The sequence below is a fragment of the Oncorhynchus masou genome, chromosome 13 (genome assembly GCF_036934945.1).
Source record: "Oncorhynchus masou masou isolate Uvic2021 chromosome 13, UVic_Omas_1.1, whole genome shotgun sequence".
Taxonomy (NCBI): Eukaryota; Metazoa; Chordata; class Actinopteri; order Salmoniformes; family Salmonidae; genus Oncorhynchus; species Oncorhynchus masou.
In genome coordinates, this window is record NC_088224.1 from 60,261,328 (window position 1) to 60,279,714 (window position 18,387).

General features: G+C 43.6%; 1 protein-coding gene across 1 annotated transcript; it reads right to left on the reverse strand.

Annotated features, from left to right (window-relative positions):
• Nucleotides 1–4,931: 4,931 nt before the first annotated feature.
• Nucleotides 4,932–18,387, reverse strand: LOC135552741 (coiled-coil domain-containing protein 9-like). The gene is made up of 15 exons (XM_064984553.1): nucleotides 18,286–18,387; nucleotides 17,696–17,789; nucleotides 17,208–17,312; nucleotides 16,681–16,842; nucleotides 15,202–15,567; nucleotides 14,783–14,866; nucleotides 14,494–14,661; nucleotides 14,052–14,236; nucleotides 12,987–13,045; nucleotides 12,028–12,133; nucleotides 11,831–11,942; nucleotides 11,051–11,549; nucleotides 10,713–10,868; nucleotides 9,795–9,899; nucleotides 4,932–6,582 (listed from the first exon to the last, which is right to left on the reverse strand). Exons 2-15 carry the CDS (start codon nucleotides 17,696–17,698, stop codon nucleotides 6,578–6,580), a joined length of 2,115 nt encoding a protein of 704 aa, XP_064840625.1. The 5' UTR covers nucleotides 17,699–17,789; nucleotides 18,286–18,387; the 3' UTR covers nucleotides 4,932–6,577.

Sequence of the window (18,387 nt, forward strand, 5' to 3'; positions counted from 1 at the left end):
ATTGTCCATTTGGAAGACACATTTGCAACCAAGCATTAACTTCCTGACTGATGTCTTGAGATGTTGCTTCAATATATCCACATAATTTTCCTACCTCGTGACGCCATCTATTTCGAGAAGTGCACCAGTCCCTCCTGCAGCAAAGCACCCCCACAACATTATTATTATTATTATTATATATATTTTTTTTACCTTTAACTAGACAAGTCAGTTAAGAACAAATTCTTATTCTCAATGACGGCCTGGGAACAGTGGGCTAACTGCCTTGTTCATGGGCAGAATGACAGATTTTTACCTTGTCAGCTCGAGGTTTCGATCTTGCAACCTTTCAGTTACTAGTCCAACGCTCTAACCACTAAGTTTCCTGATGCAACCTAAGTGTATGTAAACATGATGCTTCACGGTTGGGATGGTGTACTTCGGCTTGCAAGCCTCCCCCTTTTTCCTCCAAACATAACGATGGCCAAATAGTTCTATTTTTGTTACATCAGACCAGAGGACATTTCTCCAAAAGGTACGATCTTTGTCCCCATGTGCAGTTGCAAACCATAGTCTGGCTTTTTTATGGCGGTTTTGGAGCAGTGGCTTCTTCCTTGCTGAGCAGCCTTTAAGGTTATGTTGATATAGGACTTGTTTTACTGTGGATATAGATACTTTTGTACCCGTTTCCTCCAGCACCTTCACAATGTCCTTTGCTGTTGTTCTGGGATTGATTTACACTTTTCACACCAAGTTACGTTAATCTCTAGGAGACAGAATGCGCCTCCTTCCTGAGCGGTATGACGGCTGCGTGGTCCCATGGCGTTTATACTTGCGTACTATTGTTTGTACAGATAAACGTGGTACCTTCAGGCGTTTAGAAATTGCTCCCAAGGATGAACCAGACTTGTGGAGGTCTGCAATTTCTTTTCTGAAGTCTTGGCTGATTTCTTTTGATTTTCCCATGATGTCAAGCAAAGAGGCACTGAGTTTGAAGATAGGCCTTGAAATACATCCACAGCTACACCTCCAATTGACTCAAATAATGTCATTTAGCCTATCAGAAGCTTCTAAAGCCATGACATTTTCTGGAATTTTCCAAGCTGTTTAAAGGCACATTTAGTGTTTGTAAACTTCTGACCCACTGGAATTGTGATACAGTGAATTATAAGTGTAATAATCTGTCTGTAAACAATTGTTGGAAAAATTACGCGTGTCATGAACAACATAGATGTCCTAACCAACTTGCCAAAACTATAGTTTAACAAGAAATTTGTGGTTGAAAAATTAGTTTTAATGACCAACCCAAGTGTATGTAAACTTCCGAATTCAACTGTATACAATGTTACTTGTGTGCTTCCGTTACGTCAAAATACAATATTAATGTCCATTTGCAACTGGATGTATTAGTATATAATTACTTTTGGAAGGTCACCAAGGACAACAGATACTGTGGTTCTAGATAGGAACAGAAGACTGGCATATGATAGTTCACGTACTTTCTATATAACAATGACCCCTAGTGGTGAAATAGGTATCTTCTCCCTCATTTATATTGTTTTGAACGGGAAATGGTTGAAAATTTTGACTTCACACGTTTTACACATCATTTACAGTGTTCTATTAGAGCACAACAAATGCAATTATGTGTATTATTATTGATGCTGTTCTTCTATTAATTGATAACAAAATGATAGAAAAGACAATTCTACCTTTCTAATGACTTGAATTTACTGAATTTCCATTGGTCCAACAGTCTTGAATCCGGAGTGGATATTGTTATCAAGAGAATTCCCTAAAATGAAACTACGAACTTTAAGGAAATGATACCATTTATTGTGGAAATATTAAACAATAGCAGCTATGGAGACAGGGAACATGTCCAATCTTGTTTGCAGTGGATGTACTGAGAGAACATTGGGGCACAGCGCTACCATGGCATTGTAGAGCACCAATGTCATTTTCAAATCAGTGCTGTAGTGTACTGTTTAATATCAAGTACAGCAGTGTGGTTAATATTGATATCCCTACCCAGAAGGCAGAACTCCAATAGAGCTGATCCTGATTGCAGGAAGCTGAGGGGGCATGTCTGGAGACAGCCTTGTAGGAGTCTGATCCAGCTCAGATGGGTGCCTCAGTTCCCTTCTTACCTCTCATCTTCTTTCAGGATTGTCCCCACCTTGCTTATTCAAAAGTTTGGTAAAATAAAGTTGTTAATTTAAAAGGTTTTTATAGGAGCAATCACATCACAGCTGCTGAAAAAGCATGACATGTTGAGTCATACATTGGTCTCGCCTCAGAGAGAGGAGATGGAAGCAAGGCAGCTTGGGAGAAGGAACGGGTCCTGACAACTTCCTCTGCAATTTAATTATTGAATGGAGTGTTGCAGCTCTCTCCCGCTTCGCCCATATGCCCCAGAGACATAGGGAGAGAGTATAGCGAGGTACAGCGACTGTTCAATTGTAACAATAATTGTGATGTTTGATAGCAGTGGGATAGTAGGTTACTAAGTGTTTACTTCTCTTGGCAATATACCAACTGAGGTTTGTCTAAACAAAGAAAGATATACACACATAGGAAAATTGGACATCAAGATGAGTTTACAAACACCGGGGGCCCTTAGGACAAATTGCACTCTTTCATTAATATTGTGAACAATGAAGCATGTAGGATCGTAGGAGACACTTGCCTCATTAAAATACAGAGGCAGATGTAGTGTGCCAATTCCTGTGCCTGTTCTCCATGGAACAGTAACAAAAGGACGCAGCTTTTTTTCCTCCACCTTTATTTAACCAGGTAGGCTAGTTGAACAAGTTCTCATTTACAACTGCGACCTGGCCAAGATAAAGCATTGCAGTGTGAACAGACAGAGTTACACATGGAGTAAACAATAAACAAGTCAATAACACAGTAGGAAAAAAATAGTCTATATACATTGAGTGCAAAAGGCATGAGCAGGTAGGCGAATAATTACAATTTAGCAGATTAACACTGGAGTGATAAATGATCAGATGGTCATGTACAGGTAGAGTGTGCAAAAGAGCAGAAAAGTAAATAAATAAAAACAGTATGGGGATGAGGTAGGTAAATTGGGTGGGCTATTTACCGATGGACTATGTACAGCGATCGGTTAGCTGCTCAGATAGCAGATGTTTGAAGTTGGTGAGGGAGATAAGTCTCCAACTTCAGCGATTTTTGCAATTCGTTCCAGTCACAGGCAGCAGAGAACTGGAAGGAAAGGCGGCCAAATGAGGTGTTGGCTTTAGGGATGATCAGTGAGATACAGCTGCTGGAGCGCGTGCTACGGGTGGGTGTTGCCATCGTGACCAGTGAACTGAGATAAGGCGGAGCTTTACCCAGCATGGACTTGTAGATGTGAGTAGAGTATTGGAAGCTTTTTTGTAGATGATATAAATCGAGGATCGGTAGGATAGTCAGTTTCACGAGGGATCTGCCCGATTCTAAATGACTGTCGTTTGAGAATATCATATTACACACAGAGAATCATTAAATTCAAACATACATTGTGAATGTTTATTATGTACTTACAAACGAAATGTCTATAATGAAAAACAGTCACGTTGTTATACCACCTATTTAAATAGTACAATGGGTGGGGGGGGGGGGGGTACAGTGCCACATAATAGAAAACAGATCATCTATAGGGGTTTGTTTCAGGTGACTGTGGATTAACTATTTGTCTGGAGTTACGATAGACATGTAAAGACAGTTTAGAACGTAACAGAGAGAATCTGAGTGGATGGGTTAACTGATTAAATGTCCATCCCCCTGCATCCGAAAAGCTACAGGCAATCACAAGTGTTTCGGTTGTCAAACTCTATAATTTGATTCCTCGATAGGCTAACCTGAATAGTTCAGCGGACTGCTGCAAAAATCCCAATATCCTTCTTCAAATAATGTCATGCTATCCCCTCTGTCGCGGTACACCGTTGCTGCGTGTGCCGGTGTTCTCTCCAGGTGTCTGTCCTACAGCGGATCCAAAAAGTCTCAACCATTGCGCGGGCTATCACCGCGGAGGATAGCCTACCGATCTCACGCAGTCATAACCTCGGCTGGCACGTTGTGTTGTTGGTTACTGACGGGATGGTGACATTGTCAGATGCCGGGCTATTGCCAGGATCCGGACTCCAAAAGAACACATAGTAGATTGCCAGAATAAAGGCAGCTATTGACACGCATAGAAAATAAGCAATCGCCATCGCCACTTTAACCCAAATCTTTGTGGTTAAGTTGGCATGCTTCACCCGCTGGTCGCCCGGATAACTCGGCCTTCTGTTCATGTTCCCGTTCTGCTTCACGGTGGTAACTTGTTTGTTGGCTTTCATTCTGCAATTGTTATATCCTTTTTCTGGCGTCGAATGTAGCCTGTTTCTTTGTCAGTGTCCAAAGCCTCCAAATTCTATCTTTCCCCTTCAAGTCAGGTGGGCATTGTGGAAACGCTGTCACTGCTCCTGATGGGACGATGCTTTAATTAACCCTCTCTATGAACAGGACGGGGCGTCGAGAGCGCACCAGCTCTACAGAACAGTTTACAATTTAATGGGATGAAATAGGGCGGGTCAAAGACTATAAAAGCACAAAGATTGGATTATAGTTTAACAGTTAGCCTACGTCTCAGAAATATGGTCGGTGCATGTCCCTATGATTATCGCACAGACGTCTATCAAAATTACGTCCATGAGGTTTGATCTAAAAAATAAAACATCTAGTTATATTTATTTAATAATTATAGTCTCGTGGATGGTGAAATAGCTATAAAAGCATCACAAAAAAAATATTCGCTCGAGCAAAATCATAAACTAAAAGCTTGGACACTCCATTCACTTTGTGCGACTGGCAAAAACATAATCCCTACAAATAGGCACAAGAGACGTAAAATATATCAGTCTGCTGTTTGAGGTTGCACTTATTGTAAATCACGAGAAACATAATTGAGACCGGAACACCATACATTTATTTGATATGAAAACTAAGAAGCAAAATAAAACAGAATACATTTCATGCTGAAAATTTGACAGTTGCATATGAAACAATGAGTTTCTTGACAAATCAAAAAGCTATCAATTGTAATCTCCTTCTTGATTGAAGTGTCAATATCTTGGAAATAAAAAAAATAATGTTTATCAACTGATGAACAGAAGAAAAAAAAAATATTCGATTTCGGGTCAAAATAGTTTAGATAGGCCAGTTACATTCCACTCCAAAAACAAACCCAAATAACGCAGTTTTATATTCAAACGAATAAATTGCAGTAAATTCGTTGCTTATAATACAATCACTAAGTCATCAGAAACGGAAAACGAGGATGTACTAATGCAAATGACAAAAATAGATGCCTTTTCCCCCCACACAAAACATTGGAATGTTTTGTTGAACTCAAAATACTATAGGCTACATACTGCATTTCCTTGGGTTCTTGACTTCTCATCTCACCTTATTACTTTGAGAAATAAAATTAAAGCATAGCTCAATATCTGTGCTCCTGTTCATTATAGGTGAGCCAGAGTTTGAGTTCATGACTAAGAGTAGGCTAAAAAAGCCAACAATATTACACATCTAACCAAAAGCTTGGTCTGTTGAGCTACATGTTCTGATACCTCTTAATTAAAACTAGAAACACCACTAGCGATCTATTGCAAATAAGAAATTAAAGGAAAGCTTTGGATTGTCATGGTTATCAACAAACATAATTGCCAGGATCACATGATGCCTGTATTTAAGTACAGTGTACCCCACTTAAAAATAAACAAATAACATTTAATTATTCTCCTCTTGGGGTCTGAAATGTAAACCAACTTTGTTACATTATCAGGAGACGAATGTACATTTTTCAATGCCATGGCTTATATTTGTTCACATTATCAGTTTCATGACAAAATACAACTGAAAAGTATTACATTTTAAGCCAATCCTTATCCATGCACACTTCACAAAGAGGTTTGCATTGCAAATGGCACCCTATAGCCTTTATAGTGCACTACTTTTGACCATGGCCCATAGGACTCAAAAGAAGTGCACTATATAGAGATCATGACATTTGGGACACTACCAGTTTAGCTATGTTGAAGGGGACAAGTCTCTTTGACCTTCCAAAAGAGGTGGTTTAAAAAAATGCTAAAGGTTGAAAAATTGAGGTAAGAGAATTTAATATTTTTCAGTCTTTGCGAAATGTAATAGTTTGATTTGTTAATCACACACAAAACAATAACAAAATATAAAATAAGGTAAAAACAAGTCAGGGTTTTGTTGACTTGACATCAGTTACATCTTGATTGGCTACTATAAAACCCAAGCCATTTACCATCGTGGCTCAAATGAACGGCAGTATGTATCACTGTTCTATGCAAGGTGCTGCTCCTAGTCAAACAGAACAGAACTTACGTGGTCTGATTGTTAAGGAGAGGGAGCGGTTTGGAGGCCTCCTGCCCTACCACATCCCTCCAGGTTGTCTGTGATGGCTGCTCCAGTCATGGTGCGCGAGGCCCAGTTATCTTTCCTCTTGTCATTCTTTTATCCCCTCATCCTTCCATCATCTGTGAACTGCTAGTACTGAAAAGTCAGTTTCCTAGAGCAGATCTCAGCCTGTTGATAGAGAACAGAGAAGGAGAGGGGGGGTCACTGTGCTGCGAACTGGATTAATCTGCCCTCTGTGTCTCCAACACAGCACCACATGCATGGGACAGCATGGTATGGCCCCAGACTGGTGTTAGCTCTCAGCAGGAAAAATAAGTACCAATGGTTGTCCAAACATTTATATTATGCTCAAACATGATATTATAGTACTACGATATATGGAATATGCTTAAATGAACGTAACCCAAGCTACTCACCATTGACAGTATGTGTCCTCAGCCAAATAGGCCTTTTTTGAAATTATAATTTGATTGCCTATTCAATGTGGGATTGGGTAACAGTCCTCTCATGGACCAATATTAGTCTCATAAACATCAAAGAACTTGAAGAGAGGTGGTTTTATTCAATCAGGCTCAGAGTTCAAAAGGGTTTCCATTACATCCACACCATCATGTCGGTCAGACCGCGGCTAATTTCCTCATAAAAGCCTTTCAACATTAATTGTGCCTCTTCTTCCCGTACTTTACCGATCTCCACTCTCACTAGACTAATCGGATTTGGTGTAGTGAGCGTCTTCATTCAGCCAAAGCATAGACACACCGGTCGAGTCCCAAATGGCACCCTATTCCCTTTATTAGTGCGCTACTTGTGACCAGAGCCCTATAGAGTATTGCACCATCAAGGGAAAAGGACGCTGTTTGGGATGCACCCCAGCCATTAGCTGTGGTGATTACCACCAGAGAAACACACTTACCAGGTTGTAAGGAGACGCCTAATAATGATGACAAGGACTAGACAACAAGGAAACATTTATCTACTCAGAAGAGCCTTCTGCAGACTATATGGGAGTTTTCACTGCCAGGGCTTCAATAAGAAAAACAGTCGTAACGGTATGTTGTGATACCGAGATACAGCTGTCAATCACGTCATATGTGAAGTCATGGCGTCAAAGGTGCAATAACCTACAAAAACATAAATCTGGGCTTCCCGGGTGGCGCAGTGGTTAAGGGCGCTGTACTGCAGTGCCATCAGAGACTCTGGGTTCGCGCCCAGGCTCTGTCGTAACCGGCCGCATCCGGGAGGTCCGTGGGGCGACGCACAATTGGCCTAGCGTCGTCCGGGTTAGGGAGGGCTTGGCCGGTAGGGATGTCCTTGTCTCATCGCGCACCAGTGACTCCTGTGGCGGGCCGGGCGCAGTGCACACTAACTAAGGTTGCCAGGTGCACGGTGTTTCCTCCGACACATTGAAGCGGCTGGCTTCCGGGTTGGGTGCGCGCTGTGTTAAGAAGCAGTGCGGCTTGGTTGGGTTGTGTATCGGAGGACGCATGACTTTCAACCTTCGTCTCTCCCGAGCTCGTATGGGAGTTGTAGCGATGAGACAAGATAGTAGCTACTAAACAATTGGATACCACGAAATTGGTGAGAAAAAGGGGTCAAATTCACACAAAAAAAAAACAACAAATCCACATTGAAGCAATCGGTCTACAACAGAACACTCATAAGGGTTGGGGGATGGATTCTACATTTAGTACTCACGACTAAACATCTACAATCCCACCTTCATAATGTTAATTTAATGGGCATTTAAGCTGCCTTGTCAAAGTGCAGTGCATTGTAGCAACCACAGAAATGCTCAATAATTTGTTCTGTGTATCCCAAAAATATACCATCTGGGCTGTTACAGACAAACTCGACTGATGTAAAAAGTCATAAATAAATGATCCACTTCTAAAAAGGCATGTCAGGGCTAATTCTTAGCACTCTGCCCTCAGAGACAAAGGGAGCGCAATGAATGCACATTATCCTACACATCGTTAAAAAATTATTTAGAGTGCATTTTACACTGTGCTAATTAGCCACATTTTATAATGTACTGTTCCATATATATATATATATATATATATATATATATATATATATATATTTAAAAAAAATTGAACTAAGCTCATGAGAAAGCAATAAAATGGTTTCTGAAAACATTAAAGCTAGAATCCTTAATTGAAACAATAACAAAGTGGTCACCCCGCTTCTGTTTGGGAATAAAGCTAAGGGAGGGGCCTGGAGAAATGTAACCACTAAAATTCATAGACAGAGCTATGGATGCAAGGACTGACCAGCCATGATATCAAGAGGATAGTTTTAACAAGCTTATATTTGGTGTTCAGTACGACAGTTGAACTAAGTTCATGAGGCATTTGAGTTATATTCTTCGAGAATCAAATGAGTATACTGTACATCATTAATTTAGACATCCAAAAATGGATGTAGCAAATAAGTGAGAAACATGGGAATCGTTTGTGTTTGTCGTTGAAGAGCTTTACAGAGGTGCTATTCAACCTTCCTTGGCATGTCAAAGTGGAGACTACAGGAAAGGCTAAATTATGCATTTTGATGACATTGAGACAAAATACATAAACACAGGGCAATAAAACACACATGTTTGTTTGGTGGTTTCAAATGAGTAATGCGCCATTTAAACATGTTCTGTTATCATCCAATGAGTGTCTGGTTCTGGTTAGCACAATTTTCATCATTCCATTTCAGGCCTAGTGATACGTCTTAGCCAAACAGACATCAATTTAAGAAGCAGACAGCATGACGAGGAGAAATTAATGGAAGAGCTAATTTGATTCTAAATCTTCTCAAGCCACTAATCATCCATGTGTCAGTCATGCGATTAACAAACCCATGAAAAACAGAAAATATGCGATTTTGCTAATTTGAGGTTGGGGACAGGGTGGGCAGCATGTATAGTAAATGCATTAACCCGTAAAACAAGGAAATGAGAAGGAGAACCCAAAGGAATGTGTTCAAAGGGTAAAACAGCAGGGGTACACACAGTGAGGTGTTGTAGCCATCGTGAAGAGGGTGGAGGTTAGTACATTTAGTTCCCCAGGAGGAAATGGCAAGGCTGAGGAGTTTCAGAGGATTGAGGAAAGAGAGGGATCCCATTGGCCAGAAAATGCCGCGTGATGCAGTGAGCGACAGACAAGCCTTGATCGTGCCCAATAGACGTTGGTTGTGGGGTCATGCCAGCCAACTTTAGACAGACAGCTGGAGAGGACACACAGGAGAGCAGTGAGCGGCGAATTAAGAAACATATATAAAAAAGGAGGCTAAGAGAGGGAAGTAGGTTGGTTTGTGTTTTGTGGTTAGTGCTTGGTGGGAGTCAGAGACTTTATAGAGAAACCCAGTCTCAAAGTCATTGATGTGAACCGCACCTGAAGATGGCTGCTCTGAGGTGTCTGGGGCCGTCTCTGGGGCTGTGGCCGGCTCAGACAGGCCCTGGTCAGCCTCCAGGATAGGAGCGGCGGCAGGGGCCTCATCTGGGTCAGATGGTTCAGGGAAGGAAGAACGAGTCAGATATCACTCTATTTTTACCACCACCTTCAGGTCGTCATAAAAATAAAACGTTTTGTAACAATTTGTTTTACCATTATTTAACTAGGCAAGTCAGTTAAGAACAAATTCTTATTTTCAATGATGCCCTAGGAACAGTGGGTTAACTGCCTGTTCAGGGGCAGAACGACAGATTTGTACCTTGTCAGCTCGGGGGTTTGAACTTGCAACCTTCCGGTTAATAGTCCAATGCTCTAACCACTAGGCTACAGTGCCGCCCAAAACAATACTGCTTTGCCTGAATTTTTATTCTGTGTGTAATTCAGCCTCACAGGATCTTCTAGTATTAAAGGCACAGTGCAGTCAAAAACGTGAAATTCTTGTGTTACATATACATTTCCACACTATGAGGTTGGAATAATGCTGTGAAATGTTGAAAATGACGATACTGCCCTTTTCGTGCAAGAGCCGTTTGAAAAGACCGCCTAAAATGTCAGCCTGGTTTGGTAGGAAGGAGTTTTTGCCTTCTTGATGACATCACCAGGCGCTAAATTTGTTAATAGACCAACAAGAAAGTTCCAAACCTTTCTACTAATAACAGCTAGTTTTCCCCTCCCCACTCAGACCACTGCCAGACAGTCCTAGCTAAATTCTTGTTTGAGAAATTGCTCTTTGCCAAGAAGCTAGCCATTTTAATTGAAAACAATCACAGGTACTTATTTCTAGGTACTTAATTGTTACCTAGAAATTATTTGATATTGAGATTTTAAAAAACGTCTGCTTTGCAGTGTGATAGTTACCCTGTGTGGGGGTAGCAGGTGTCTCCTGGGCTGGTGGAATGGCTGTGGTCTCCTCTTTCTCTGAGGGGTCAGTGGGGGTAGAGACAGGATCTAATGATGATACAGAAGTTCTTTCCTGGATCAGAGTCTCCTCTGGTGGTGCAGCAGTGACCACAACTGAGAATTATATAAAGAACAATAGAGGGAGGGGGGAGATATGAGTGTGGATGAAGAAACCTATGATCAACTTTGCTGGTTTATCCTGATATAAAATAGAAGCACATTCAACAGTATGCCAAATGTATGATATGATCTTGCAATATAATACAACGGTCAAACCAGTATGTAAATATCTGTACCTGTTCGTTTGTCCCTCTTCTTCTCGTTGGGACTGGGGCTGGAGTTGCGGCTGTCTTCTTGGACCTTAACCTGGGCAGGGCCCTCATCAGTGCTGGGGGGTTTTGGGGGGCTTTCCCCCATACTGCTCCGGGGTGACTGCATCTCCATCTCCTCCCCCCAGTCTCTGACCGGCTGGTGGCCATCCAAGGGAGAAAAGGGACTGAGGGGTTTGAGGCCATCGGAGGAGTTCTGAGCCTCCTGTGGGGAGGGGATGTAGACTTTGGGCCTTGGGGTGCACTTGTCTTTGGGACTGGTTGCGGAGGGGGGAGTGGAGGGAAGGGGTGAGGTGGCGGCGGGTTTCAATGCAGTGGTTTCTGGGCGAGGTGCCTTTGTGGACTGCCCGTCTTTCCCTTCCTCCTCCACCTCATCGTCTCCCTCGGAGTCGTCATCCCCGTCCGCATCTTCTTCGTCGCTGGCATCCTCCCACTCATCCTCATCTGCATCACCACTCTTCTCCATCTAAGAGGGAAAGAAGCAGGCAAGTCACCTGTTAACGTGGTTCATGTAAAGAGATCATGTTCAAAATCAACACTGGTATACATTGTCCTGTCTGGCTGGTAGAGCATGGTTCTTGTACCGCCAAGGTGATGGATTCGTTGCCTGGGGCCAACCATACGTAAAATGTATACAAGCATGACTAAGCCGATTTGGATAAGTGTCTGCTAAATGGCATTTATTAGATTATATATATAATGTGCCAAAACACAGATCCCAGTGCATGGTGGTGGCAGACGACATACCTTTTGTGATGAGGGAGATTTTGGCTTCCGTTCCTCCTTCTGAGTCTTCTCCTCCTTCTTGGGTTTGTCTTCCTTCTCCTTCTCCTCCTTTTCCCAGCGGTTATCGTGCATGCTGTCAAAGAGATCCGGTCATTGGAATGGTGAGGAACGAAAGCAGAAAACACAGATGTTGTTCTAAAGCCTTGGAGGAGCTGTACCTGTAGCTCTGTCTTGGTCCTCGTCCCTTCCCCCCCTCCCTGGGTCCTCTACCCTGCCCCAGGAAGTCTCCGAATGTGGGCGCCTTGGGAGGACCCTTCACATCGTCTGTGGAAGTGAAGGACGAGGGAGGAGGAGAGTTCAAATTAGAGGGGTTGGGGTGGAAGAACAGGATTAAAGACCTTGAAAACAAATGAATGTCAGCCCCAGTACTGACACAGCAGTGCTGCTCTTAAGGCATCATAATCCCTTTATAGTGAACTACTTTTGACCAGGACCCATAGGGCTCTCACACAGCAGAATACAGGAGGGGTGAGACACACTGAACACACACAAATTCAGTCCCATGCCATTGGTTAACCTGAGGCCCCGCCGTGAGGCTGTGGTTGGGAGCCACGCCTCCTGGCTGTGGGGAGGACACACACAGAGTGATGTCACTCACATCACTACACACAGGGCAACCACAACATCACCATACACAGACAATACACCATGTTAACGTGGCTCAGATAAAAGTGTTCTTAAAATTAGAGTGTTGCTCCAGGGACGGCAGGTAGCCTGGCGGGTAGGAGAGTTGGACCAAAAACCAAAAGGTTGCTGGACCGAATCCCAGAGGTGAGAAGGTAAAAATCTGGCGTTCTGTCCCTGAGCAAGGTAGTTAACCTACTGTTTCCCAGGCACCGATAATGTGGTGTCGATTAAGGCAGCCACCTGAGGGGTTAAATGCAGCTGACTCGGTATCACCTTCCCAAAGCATCAATGAGAGTGTGCTGTGCCTAATGGAAAGGTTTGTAGTGACTATGATAGCAGAAGATCTGTTTGAGTAAGCACTGCTGTAAATGGGTGAATGTGATTGTTTGGGATAGAGAGGGAGAAAGAGTTGAGTAAAGTCTGCCGTCCTTGTCTGTAACAGTGGCAACCAACAACGCCTTGTCAGAGTCTGGGGGGGGGGGTGACTTGCCTCTGCATCCCTGGGCTGGCAGCATGCCCTCCACAGCCACTGCTGGGTCCTCCTTGAACCTGTGAAAGCACCACAGGGTCAGACCTCCTCACCCTGTCACACTGCATCACCACAGGACCTGTCAACCCGTCCCTGCCACCACCCCCACGACTATTGCACAGTCACAAGAAACAAAGACATGGCTAAAGGACAATCCGACTTGTGAACATAATTCCTAGCTGTGTATCGCGCTGTCCATGTTATCTGTTTGTAGTTTGTGAGGTGTGGAAACACTGTTGCTTTTATGCATTTTGTTGTGTTGCTTTTTGTGCTATTGCTCTGTCTGCTATGTGTTGCTCTACATGTGCTCACAGCTCATTGTTGATCTGTTATTATTGAAATCGTTTTTAATAACCTGCCCAGGGACTGAGTTTGAAAATTAGCCAGCTGGCTAAAACCCGGCACTGAAACGTTGATTAAAATGTGCACGGTCCCTGTCAAAATACAAATAAACTCAAAACCCTGCCCCCAGCCAAGCCTCCCCAACATGCACCTGTATGGACCTCCTAATCTCACACTGCCTCCACGCTCTTACAGCGAAAGAACGAACTAAAGAGGGGATGTTGAATGTGGTTCATGTTAATCCACTATTATTTAGATATGTTCTCTTGTGGTTCTCTTTCTCGGCCGCATCTCAGGATGTTCAGTAAATACCCCGATGAAGACAGCTTGGCTGTCGAAACGTTGGTAATTCAATTTTTTGCATCTGAGCTCCTAGAGTGTGCGGCTCTCTTTTATTTTCAAGTTTTCTACTCCGCTAGCCAGCACCTCGCCTAAATAGGTGTGTGTTTCTTTTTCTTCTAGTAAATTGAACACAACATCTAAAACATAAAGTGTGGCATCTGGTAAATTCATATTTTGATACAGTTTTGTCATCTTGGGGATTCAGCATGCACTGCCTGGTTTGGTTCACTGAATGCCTGCTGTTGTGGTATTTTTGTGAATAAAGCCATGGCGGTCTCAGAGGACATTTGTGAGCGAAGTGTGATCAGTGTGTCAGTGGTCCTCCTCCAGTCAGTCACTCACAAGCAGTCAGTCTTCTGGGAGTCCCATTCCCGTCTCCACTGGCCCGTGGCGTTCCTGTGCCTGGCTAGACGCTCCTCGTCAATCTCCTCACGCTCCTTCTTCCAGCGGAGGTACTCGGCACGCTCCCGGCCCGTCATAGACATGGTCATATCCATGGAGCCCTTAGGGCCTCCTGGTCTCCGACTCTGAGTGAGAGAGAGAATGAGAGAGAGAGAGAGAATGAGAGAGATAGAGAAGGGGAAAGGAAAGTAACACGATTGATAACCCGATTTAAGAGATAAGGGAATTAATAACGATGCAGAGGAGAGAAAGGAAAGACATGATAAACCGATAAATCAAACCTTGTTCTAATTTTCAATAAAGGAATCGTTTCAACCAAAAGACACACCACACAGAACATTTGACCGATCATGCCTTCCACAAAACAGAACAGAGCACTCACTGTCCACTCCTTCTCCAGCTCAGATCTCGTCTTCACGTTGTCAAAGTCTACACCGCCCCAGTTTCGAACGTGTCGGCGGCTGCCCTCCTTGCGGTCCATGTCCGGGACTGGGCCGGAGCGCCGCGGGTCATCCAGGAAGTTACGGATGGGCTTGTCTCCCTCGGCAGGCTGCAGAAGGATTCCAAAGACAGCAACCTTACACTCCATCTATTTCACGTCTTCAACGCTGAACTGTCACCAAATAATCCGATTGTAATCGGATTTTTACAAAATGGCATCCTGTACATACCCTATGTCCTCTTTCATACTCTGCAATCTTCTCCATCTCCTCGTTCATCGTCTCAATGTTCTGCCTCCTTTTCTCCTCCCACTCCTACAGAGAGGCACAACAGAGGCACACTATTTTAGAAAGAATAAAGAGAGAAGTGATGCCATCCCAATTATCTTCATTTCACACCCATATGTTTTAGCTAAATCTGGTCTTTTTCTCCCATTACTATAGTATGTACTCATCTTCCCCGTTACTCATGTCATTGCAAAGTAACCTACATCATCATCACAAAGATATGCTGTACAACCAAAAGGTCGAACCTTCATTATGGAGACTATACCTCTGGTAAAACCTGAGGCTATTGAAACTATTCAACCTGGCACATCTACAGCAACATTGCCTCGCTTGTTAGTGCTGACATGGTTTTGCTCACAGACCTTAGACTTCCTGTCACTACCATGTAGTGGTCCTCCTCCTTCTCCCCTTCCTCTTCTTCCTCCGCGTGGGGCACGTTCACTGCGGCCGGGGCCCTCTCCTGGCCCCTCCATGCTTGGACCCCTGTCCTCTCTTGGTGGTCTCCCCTCTCTTGGTGGTCTGTCATGGGACTGGCGTGAGTCTGCTAGGGATCTGTCAGGGTGTTGCTCTCTCCTCTCCTGCCGTGATCCTCCCTGTCTTTGTCCACCCCTGCTGAGCCGCCCGGGCAAAGCCCTCCGCGGGGGGCTTTCACCTTGGGGTCTGGGGTAGTCTACCTCCTCAGAGTCCCGCGGTGGCCCTTGTTTCCAGTCATTGATCACCCGTTTCTCCTGCAGGGAGAACATACGTTTTGATTAGGTCCGCTTTATCCCACTGAGAGACCGGAAAAACCATGGCATACATACGTACATTCAGGGCAATACCACAGCACCCTAAACAAGTCCCTTCTTGTCTGGATGAGTGACCTTTAGTGTGTGAAGAGTGGGGTGGATCACAGATGTAGGGGCCATCTGGGACCGGACATGATCTCAACAGGCTTTGATTAAAATGCACTCCAGCCCGTCTCTCCACGGGGGCTGATTAAAAAAAACATGCTGTCTGATAGGAGGTGGCACGTACTGGAATTACCTTCAAGAGCAGGAATGGCTTGAGAGCATCCCCTTCAGGTAGTAATACAGGGCGCTACCCAAACTGCACCCTATTCCCCCATAGTGCACTACTTTTGACCAGAGCCTATGAAGGGAATAGGGTGCCACTTGGGACAAAACCATAGCCAGGGATTTGCATTCACCTCCACCTACGCAGAATTTAATTATATAACTTTTACCCACCAGAACATAGATTTATAATCATCAAGCCGAAGCAGGGTTATAAAGTTGGAACCAGATTTACAAAACATCTCTCTGTTCATGGTGTACGTCATCACTTCCCTGCTCTGTGTCAGGTGTACCAGACTCAGCTAGCATAACTTCACCCAGCTGCTGTAAGATATATGGCCCTCTCAGGTCCACCTCATGTCAATGTCCTCCATTAGGCATCCCTAATCTCATCAAGCTGCCAGAGCAGGGGGAAATGTATGATTTGACTGACAGGAAATTGGATGTGAGCGGGCAAATAGACTTTTGCAGGCGCCCATCTATAAGACTTGTTCTGGTAGAGGCCATCTTTCAGAGCTCAGGAGGTTATCTCGAGGCCAAGTGTTTAAGTGTGGACACTGTCATGTTTTTGGTCTTCTTACATCATGTTTGTTCAGCTGGCACAAACTTAATAAAAAGTTTTAAAATGGAAATTGTGTGTTCTTATTGGACAAGTTCAGGTAGTAACTAGTCCATATCTAATTTTTGTGCCTAATGAACATGACTGATTTGGTCATTAGTCAGCTTGGTCTGATATAGCCTGGTACTACAGTATGTGCTGAGACAGAGCCCTCATCCTGATCTCACCCCTGCAGGTTTGGAGAGGTCTACGGTGACAGTGAAGCTCTCTTTCTCTGTCCTCCATCGGTCTCCCTCTGGTGGGCCATCGTGAGGGCGGCCCTTCCTGGGCGGGTGCGTCTTCACGGCAATACCCTCCTGCTCCGCCTTCTTTTTGTCCTCTTCTATTTCCTGTGGAAAGATAACAAAATAAAGGTTGGCTGATGATCGTCTCATCAGTGTCTCACCCTAACCTGACAAATCATGCATTAATTCTGGGAGAGTCAACAGAAAAGAGACTGATGACCATCATTTGATCATTTGACCATCAATTTAGCTGTGTGATATAAGCTAATAATATAATACAATAGGTTATACTATTTAGCAGACACTTTTATCCAAAGTAACTTATAGGGCATGCATACACACTCGTATGGGTGGCCCCAACGGGGAAAATCAGGCCCACGGTCCTGACATTGCAAGTGCCATGCTCTACCAACTGAGCCACCCAGATGCTGCTACACCAGAACTATAAATCGGATCCTTTGGGAGCTCACCTGGTACCTCCGGACCAGAGCTTCATTCTTCTTGCGCAGAGCCTCGATCCGTCTGTCAAGCTCTGCATCCTTCTCCTCCTTTGTCTTGAGATCCACCACTGTAGACTGAGACATTTAAGGTGTACATGCATTTAGAATAAGATTCTACAACGGGGTTGTTCAAAACTGATCTACGGTACTCGGCTCCGCCTCATACCTATGACTGCAGCACAGCTGCAGCACAGCGTGCAAAAAAAAAGTAGTAATTTAACACACCCTCTTGTGTACAATTGCTTTAGTATTGCATGTCATGGTTAACCAACTGTGATTCTAGCATCAGCACGCTTGATTCCCATTGTGGTTTGGTTTGCATAATCACACTCTCAGAGAAGCTAGTATGTATGATTTTGGCAATGTCTGAAGTAAGACTAAAGTAATATATCATCCTAAACTACAGTCAATCTGCAAAATTACAACACATAATATTTAATTGCATTTCCGAAGCTCACCATGGCCTCTAGCCTGTCCTTATGCGCAGGTGGTGGACTGAAATCCTGCTTCTTCCAGGCGATGTGGGTTTTTTAAAAGTCTGAGAAATTCAGCCTGGAAGGTTGTACACACATTACACAATAACCACTGGAAAAAGAGTGTGAAATGTGAAACAGCCGTATTTGCAGCATGAACGGAGTACCAGCATGGAATTGGCCAGGCTATGGATAATTATTTAGCCTACATAAAGCGAAGGTGTTGTAGCCTAAGTTAATTCAAACTTCCTTCACGAGTCCAGCTGCGTTCTGTGAGAAAGCCTTAAGGGTATTAGTTAAAGCACATAACCTAGAAAGTAGTTTAGTATGACACGCAAATTCACGTTATAGCAAATTACTTACACATTAGCCTACCTTTACAAATTAAATAAGTAAATAACATTGGTTTTAAAAGTTATCTTTAGACACTTGAAGCGCACCACACCGGACCATGTCTACGCTATCCGTAAAGAGTCGTAGCCCCCTGTTGGAAGTAACTGCATTAAAATATACAACATTGTTTACGAGGTTGGGGTAAAGTTACAAAGTATCACAATGTATTCGAACTTGATTACCTTTATCAAAATGCGTTGTGGTTACAGACAGTGTGCTCAATACAATGTATGAATTCCAGTTCCGCGACAATGTGTCCCGATATTCGTTTCCTTCTTCTTCTT

Excerpts from the sequence above, each read along its gene's own strand:
- LOC135552741 (XM_064984553.1), bottom strand. Across the intron at positions 14,237-14,493 it reads AGCTGGAGAAGGAGTGGACA|AGTCGGAGACCAGGAGGCCC; the intron begins GTGAGTGCTCTG and ends TCTCTCACTCAG. Across the intron at positions 11,550-11,830 it reads AATCTCCCTCATCACAAAAG|ATGGAGAAGAGTGGTGATGC; the intron begins GTATGTCGTCTG and ends TTTCCCTCTTAG.